This window comes from Cyprinodon tularosa, unplaced genomic scaffold, assembly GCF_016077235.1.
Source record: "Cyprinodon tularosa strain WSP-4 unplaced genomic scaffold, ASM1607723v1 ctg192, whole genome shotgun sequence".
NCBI classification, from domain to species: domain Eukaryota; kingdom Metazoa; phylum Chordata; class Actinopteri; order Cyprinodontiformes; family Cyprinodontidae; genus Cyprinodon; species Cyprinodon tularosa.
The window spans coordinates 329,680-337,747 of NW_024038688.1; the positions used below are offsets into that span (position 1 = coordinate 329,680).

Consider the following 8,068-nt stretch of genomic DNA (forward strand, 5'->3'; position numbering starts at 1 on the left):
AGTGCATTTTTTCTTGAAATTAGGTGGTAAGTGAGACTCTTTGCCAATGGAATAAGACAATATACATTTAAAATAAGAAAAAAAACAATGACATTGTCTTATTTCAAGTGCATATTATCTAATTATCTTATTTTAAAAGCAAAACTACTCATTTTGTTGGCAAATTATCTTATTTACCTACTCAAATTAAGGAGAGATTTTTTTTACTCATTTCTTGATCATTTTTCAGCGTATTTGTTGATATTTCCAAAGAATGAAATGTCTCTTTTATTTTGAAAGGATAAAGCGGAACCAGCTGTGGACATTCCCCATCATTTTGGACTCTGGGTGTCCTCCCCAGAGAAACGTCAGTATTTACCTCAATATTTTCTGAAGGCTTTTCCGTCTGTGCTGTCCAGCCCGGACAGGGTTTCCTCCCCGTCGGTAGGGCTAAATTTAATACATATTTTTATTTTTATTTTACTTTGATGTTTTTCCTTCCGATAGATGCTCGGAAGTCCCGGTTCCGTGCGTCTTTGTGTGATTTGGAGCGGTTTCCTGTGATGTCTGTGAGCGATACCCGTCTGCTGTTTGCACTGCAGAGGAGCCGGGAGGAACAGCCGCGCGCCTCTGCCGTGCGCCGCGCGGCCGCAGCAACGCGCGCTGAATAGGTAGGGATGCAGGAGCAGCGCAGCGCCACATCCACGCAGCAGCTGGATGCTTGTTTACCAATGGATCAGCTCCTTTTCTCTCTAGTTTAACAGCAGCTGTATCTCTGAAGGTTTTAAAAGAAAAGGATTATCTGTGGAGAAATGAAACACTGAGGCTGGGGGGGATTTGAGGCACATCTGTTGGGTTTATCTCACCTAACAGGAGCTGGGTTGCGGGTGGTGAGGCGTGGGGTGTGGGGGCGTCCTCATGCTGTCAGGCAGGATGGAGGGGTGGATCTGCTGGAGCAGGAGAACCGGACCATTTTTGGTGAGAGCGCATCGTGGACTTCTGATCCCAGCTGACGCATTGCACTCCTCGCCTTGTGGCTGCTGGTCCATCAGCATTATATAATCACATTCATGTAATGCAGCCTTCTTATGATACTAACAAGTAACCCCAACCCCCCCTCTCTCTCTCTCTCTTAGGAGCCATTTATGCAGCTCCTGCTGAGCAACCTATGAATGCCAATTATAAATGTGGGTGGGTTTCAACTGTGTTTACGTTTATGTAATTGTGTGCATGTGTGTGTGTGTGTGTGTGTGTGGTACCCAGAAACAGGAAAGAAGCAGATTTGTTTTAAATGCAGCAATGTGCCCATGACTCATGGCTTTATAAAGTGCAGCACAGGGGAATGTGTGGAAGGCTGGATTCCAGCTTCTGCTCTGTGTGTATGTGCAGCCATGTTCGGGTCCTGCAGGTGTTTATTACACGCAGTGAATCAAGATGGCAATCTGCTTCCCTATAGCATAAAGAGGCAGACCTATATGGGTACTTATGCTCAGACCAAAGGATCATTGCATTATGTTCGGCCGGAATGCTCAGATGACTAGAGATCAGAAAATACCACGTGAAAATGAGGCATATATATAAAAAGATGGAGGGATCAAGCATTTCTCCTCCCATACTGTTTTCCTGTTGTCTCTGAGGCCTCATCTGTTTTGAATCGCATCAAGAATTTGGGCTGAAACAATTAATCTGATTAATCGATTATTGAATTAATCATCAATTAATTTAGTAATCGATTAAACATTTACTGGAGTATAGAGAATCTAAACAATGCCTTTATTTGACAGAGCGACCCGCCTTCAGCAGCAATTATACTAAAATTGTAGAAAAATACATAAATACAGAAAGATAAAAATCAAAATATATAAAAATGTTTGTATTTAAGATAGTAAAACTTTTTCGCCTGTCAGCCTACTCTATCCAAAACTCCTCAGTTGGAACATTTTTAGTTTCACCTGGTTTAATTTAGTAAAAACTGTTCTTTAAGGAACCTTTTGCAATCAATTATCGTTCAATAAAAGTGAAAAAATTATCAATAGATTATTAGATTTGCAAAATAATTATTGATTGCAGCCCTACATTAAAGATTAACTACATTCCTGCTTCTGGTTGATGGATTTATAGACTTAGAAATAGTGATGCGTGTCATAAAAAGATATTAAAAATAATGTTTTTTTTTATCAAGGTAAAATCTGCATATTCTGATCTCAGGACAGTTGAATATTCCATCTCTAACAAGATTTAACTGCTGTTATTTCTTGTTTCCATTTCTCTAACACCTTTAACTGGAGCATCTATTCATGATTGATTACAGTGAAAAAAGTATCTCTTATATTCATTTATTTTCTTTAGATAAACTCCTGCTAAATATTAGGCTTATACATTTAATGTCCAATTCCTTTCCTATGAAATCCGATTAATCACTTTATTTAATCTGTTAAGGTTCAAAATAAAGATGAGGAATGACATATATTCATTTCAACCACTACCTTTTATTTCATTGGTCCCTTTGCGAGGTGACCTGGATTTAAAGGGCAACAAAAGTTGATCTGTGAAAATGCTTCTAAAGTAAGTTTTACAGCAAACAATAAAAATAAAATAAAATAAATGTTTGTAGCTGGAGGAACAAAACATGATCGACTGGTGTCACCCTGAGCTTTGGAAGCCCAATAAATGCATTAGTGGAAAAGAAATCTTCATTTACAGAAATTTAGATTCATTGATTTTATTGATTATAAACTAATTTTGCATGTAGTATTAGTTTCCAGGTGCTCTTTGTGCAGAATATTACTCCATTGTGTCATAAAGCAAAACCATAGGTGGGTAGTAGTTTAATTTACCTGAGTAACAATTAGATTTAAAAAAAAAGTTAACTTTTAAGAATAGTTGTACTTTTCAGTTCTACCAGAGCAAACTATGATTGAGTATCTCTATTCAGCTAACTAAAATGTCTTGCTACACCTAAAAACCAGCTTGTTTTAAGTAAACCTGCACCATTGAGAGACAATTTCTTATTTTCTTTGTACTTAAGTTTAATTGGTTTAATGTTATTTCCATCTGCTGAGGCTGTCATGTCATTTTAACAATTAAAAGTGCAGTAAAAGGTTTTCTGTAATTTACCCCATTCTAACATACTGTAACTATTGATTTATTAAGTTTTGTAATGTATTAAAGTGTTTCCTCCACCTAAACATATTTGGTAACTACTTAATGTTAAATGTTTATTTTTTTATCTCATTCTTTTAAACACCAGAATTTACACCTAACTTTATATTCAGTTTAATTTTAAATAATTTTGTAAAAGACACACTTAGACACCCTGTCTGTAAGAAGGAGCGCTACCGCAGGTCATTCATTCCTGCTGCCACCAGACTCTATAATAATGCACTATAACCACAATAACTCCTGTAAAAACCACTGTGCAAATATATTCGTTTTTTATTTATTGACTGTGCAATATTCTGTGCAATATGCTGAATGTGCAATATATGTGGATATAATAGTCATACCACTACCTCACCGTTGTTCCTTACCTACTACACTTTAACGTAAAAGTCAATCCACCTGTATATAAGCCATCCTGATTGTACATATGTCACCTCACATCTCTGTGTTACTCCCTTGTATTTTTTATTTTTATTTATTTTAATTCCTAATGCACCTTTTCCTCCTTGTTTGCACCTTCTTTAAGTACTATGCCAATATGTGACCAGTGAATATCTCGGCTGTGAGATTAATAAAGCTCATCTAATCTAATCTAATATTAAATCCGTTTTTTAGATCATAATTAGTAAGTAGATCAGTTACTCAGTACTGAAATGGCCTTTTTACCAAATACTTTTTTTTGTTTTACGTTTTTTACTTTTACTTTTTTTGTTTTTTGGTCGACTACTTTTTACTTTTATTTGAGTAACATATGATGATGTGGTTCTACTCTTACTTTAGTACAATTCTTGGGTACTCTACTTGCCTCTGCACAAATTTTGACGACAGCATAGGAGTTTTTTCTCCATATATATCCAAAAACATTTAGCAGGTTTTAAAAGTCCCCCTACTCATTGCAATCTCCTCTAATTTTTATTATGCTACCTTTTTCTAGTGTTGAACATCTGCTTTTACTGCCCAGTCACCTTTCTTTGTTTTTTCGGTTTTGATCCTTGTGTGAAGCTGCATTTTCTGCTAATTACATTTCCCTATCCTGCTGAATTTCTCCTCTGAGGGACAGTAAAGGTTATTTCTATTCCCTTTTAGCTGAGTAATTAGTTGGGGTGGGCTACCTGCTGGAGTTCACACACAGCAGTCAGCTGTTTAACCATCATGCAGCTTGTAGCTCCTCTATTAAAAATCAACTGCGTGTTGATAAGATGGATGAATGTTGCACTTCAGGTGTCTTTGCCGCAATAGTGCTTGTTTTAAACAAGCAAGTGTATATTTTTTAATGGGGAAATGGCTGCAGCCTTCTTTAAGCCAGATAATCAGCAGTTAGCAGCAGGTGGGGGAGGGGTAGCGTTGAACTGTTTTATACCAAAGAAAACATTGTTCTCTTCTGTGCTTTCTCTGAGCTCTCATTATGTGATATAAGCTGTAGGAACTGCAGGATGTGAAGCTTTTTAGGTTTAGAAGCCATAAAAACCACCCCATCTTAGCAAACTCCAACACAGTGAAATGTTACATCCTCTTTATCCCTTTTCTTCTCTGTCTGTCTTTGTTTTGCAGAGAACAGATCACCTTGGTGAGGTCTCTGGGATGTCTGCATTTGTCAGAGAGAAGAAGCTGAGGAGCAGACCAGACACCATGCATGTAGAAACCTGCCCTCGCTGCAGAGCGCTGAAATGCTAGACCAGAAGAGCAGGAGTGTCACATCAAATCAGCAGACTGTTTACATCAGCGGCGGCGACAAGAGCCACTTGACACCAGACTCCATAACAGCCCGTGTTTGGTGTCACAATCAAGCAGAGACACATTAACCGATCGCCGTCAGCACTTTCTACTGCAGGATTCATCAGCCCAGAGGCAGGATGGAGTGGTCGCTGGAGAGCGTCAGGGAGATGGTGGCTGGGGGGATGCAGTCTGTCAGGGAATGTGAGATCTGTGCCTGTGCCATAGCTGTGTGTGTGCTGCTGCTGTTCATGTGGTACTGTTACAGAGTGGGCCGCGAGCACGGCACCAGCCCGTTGCGAGGGAGGTATCTGTCTGGGCCTGGGCGGATCGGAGGGGTGGTTGGAGGTTTCATGAGTTCGGACTGTCGGGGCAGAGGGAAAGGGAAACAGGGATCCCTTCTGGAAGAGCAAAACGGCTTTGCTTTCTGCCAATCATCAGAGTGCTTCCGATGCACCAGCGCCGGGGAGAGCCTGAACCAGAGGCTCTACCACAGCCTGCAGGAATATGCCAAGCGTTACACCTGGTCGGGTATGGGCCGAGTACACAAAGGAGTCCGCGATCAAGGTCGGTACCTCAACAGCCGGCCAACTATCCAGAGACCGGAAGTCTTCTTTCTCCCCGACCTACCCTCGGCCCCTTTCTTCTCCAGAGAAGTACAGAGACATGATGTGGAGCTGCTTGAGCAGAGCTTCCCTGCCCTTCTGGCTGAATTTGAAAGCATTTACCACCAACCGCCGGCCCGCAGCGGCTCCTCCCTCCCACCAGGCTGGAAGGCCAACAACACGCCTCGAGGCCAATGGTGGACTTACTACCTTGTAAACCAAGGCACCCCTTTGGTCCTTAATGTCAGGAGATGTCCGCGGGCGTGGCGGGTGCTGGGTCAGCTGCGCACCTTCATTGCCAACAACGTCTTTGGAAATGCCTGCTTCTCTGTGCTGACGCCTGGAGCTCTCATTACAGAACATTACGGCCCAACAAACGTCAGACTGCGCTGCCACCTGGGTAAGAGGGCTAAATGAACGTACATGAATAAGTATCCAAGTCTGATTACCTTGCTGCAGCAGAAGATGGTGTTTAAAAACAAAAAACAAGCCAATATTGTAAATCAGCTGCTTTAGCTCTTTAGACTGAACTCTCCTGAGTAATGGAGGCACATGAGTGAAATGTGCCAGACGTCATTATCTCTGCACCTGAGCTTAGCTTTTTTTCCAATCGTTCTCTGAGAAACGACTGCAGCTAGTCCTATTTATTCTTTGCAGACACTATGGTTGCTAGTTAAATAGTAGGGCATAACATTTGACCCATTGGTTAAAGCTTTCATTTTCTCTCTACCAGGTCTCAGAGTGCCTCCCTCCTGTGAGCTTGTTGTTGGTGGAGAACCACAGTGTTGGTCTGAGGGCAGCTGTCTGCTCTTTGACGACTCCTTCCTCCACAGGGCTTTCCATGACGGTAAGAAGAGATCGACTCTGGCATTGTCCAATCAGAGAAATAGAAAACCTTCCAATAAGAGTCATTGTTTTGCTTTTCTTATTGATGTTGTGTGTGCAGGCAGCCCAGATGATGGCCCCAGAGTGGTGTTCATGGTGGATCTGTGGCATCCCAATGTGGCTGCTGCAGAGAGACAAGCCTTGGATTATATTTTTACTCCGGGCCGTTTAGAGGACAGGGAAGGGAAATAGTTTGAAGTGAGAAACCTTTACTTTGATTGAGAGACAGTTGGAGTTTAGAATAGGTGTCTGTATGTTTGGGGAGTGACTCTTTTTCTGCCTCCAGACCAGCTTTTCACGTTCACTGTGTAAATATTCTTTAGCTCTAATGGTATTGCTCATGACTCTCAGCAGATAACCAGACATTGGACCTCTCTTATCAACTGCTCTTTCATCCCTGGAGCCATAGCACAGGTTATTAAATTATTATTGTATTGCCTATACACTGGACTCTTCATCCAAACTGTGTTACCTTAAACATTTTATGGTTTAGTGGCATAAAACTTTCCCTATATGCAGATGATTCACTGCTGTTTATTTCTCTCCAACTTTGTCCTTTAAGATACTTGCTGTTCTTGTTAAACAAACTTGTTGACTTTGTAGTCAGGTTAGTACAACAGAGCAGTTTGAATACAATAACCATAAAGTACAAGGAAGTGTCTGGAAATTATACAATGATGTCATGCAGCCTATCAAAGTTGTCATCCCTACACAGAACTTTTGAGACCCATGATCCCTAATCTGGCTTACACGAGGTAACGTGGTTTTGGAGCAGCAGCTAATGTTGGTCTTTGTGATTATCTTGTTGGAGAATTTCCAAAGGAAAAATCCAGGACAAGTGGCGCAGTGCAGCCACCATGTTGATCTTTTTTGGTTAACTTAAAATAGACAGGTCAAGATTAATGGTTTAAGGCAGGTCAGATCTCTGACCTTCCACCAAGGGTTTGTTCTCTAGGACTTTAAACTTTTGAGCCAGAGTGGGTTACAATCTACAACAGCAGTGAGAACTTCCACTTTGTGCCTCCTTTTGTTTTCCCATGACACGTTTAAATAAGTGTGAAAATTAACTGGGTTATTTAGACATTCCTGCCTTTATGCATTTATGGAAAAAGTATAAAAAAACACCCTAATCAAAAGGAAATACAGACTGGAATTCTTGGTTTTATTCGAACATCTGGAAAATATGTTTATTCATAACAGGTTTTGTGAAATATGATTTCACTCTTTATGGCACATAAACCATCATGGTTAAGGTGACTTAATTAGCTACTGTTAAATGCATTTTAAATACACATAGAATTACCTGTTATCTACATGCTATACCATACTTGACATTTATACCTGTGAAATTACAAATAACTGAATGTTATCTGCATAAAAATCAATGCTGTAACGAATCAATCACCATTAGATTGTTCTTGTTCTGAATGAAAAAGGAATTTCTTACACTGGAAGCGCAGGTTTCTCTTTTAAATGGCTGATATGGAGTTTACGGAAGAGGATTAGGTTCACTGAAAAAAAAAGTAAACTGATTTTTGAATTTTATTTCAGTTTAATATGGGGAAAAAAGTTAAATCTCAGAATTCTGACGACTTTTTTCTCAGAATTCTGACTTTAATCTCAGAATTTTGAATCTTAATGTAGATGGGCACCATGAAGGAAGAGATGTGGGAGCACCCAGCTTCACTGACAAAGATGTGAGTTGTTTTAGGTGGCCAGTGACA

The 8,068-nt window shown here is 40.2% G+C and overlaps 1 protein-coding gene across 3 annotated transcripts; it reads left to right on the forward strand.

The window, feature by feature from the left end:
* The first annotated feature begins 275 nt into the window (after positions 1-275).
* On the forward strand, positions 276-7,459 carry asphd2 (aspartate beta-hydroxylase domain containing 2). Of its 3 annotated transcripts, XM_038283365.1 has the most exons (5): positions 876-957; positions 1,116-1,166; positions 4,693-5,859; positions 6,193-6,306; positions 6,406-7,459. In XM_038283365.1, exons 3-5 carry the CDS (start codon positions 4,995-4,997, stop codon positions 6,534-6,536), a joined length of 1,110 nt encoding a protein of 369 aa, XP_038139293.1. In that variant the 5' UTR covers positions 876-957; positions 1,116-1,166; positions 4,693-4,994; the 3' UTR covers positions 6,537-7,459. The 3 variants fall into 3 exon arrangements, with proteins under 3 accessions (XP_038139291.1, XP_038139292.1, XP_038139293.1); XM_038283363.1 differs by lacking the exons at positions 876-957; positions 1,116-1,166 and adding an exon at positions 276-423; XM_038283364.1 differs by lacking the exons at positions 876-957; positions 1,116-1,166 and adding an exon at positions 619-650.
* The last annotated feature ends 609 nt before the right edge of the window (positions 7,460-8,068 follow it).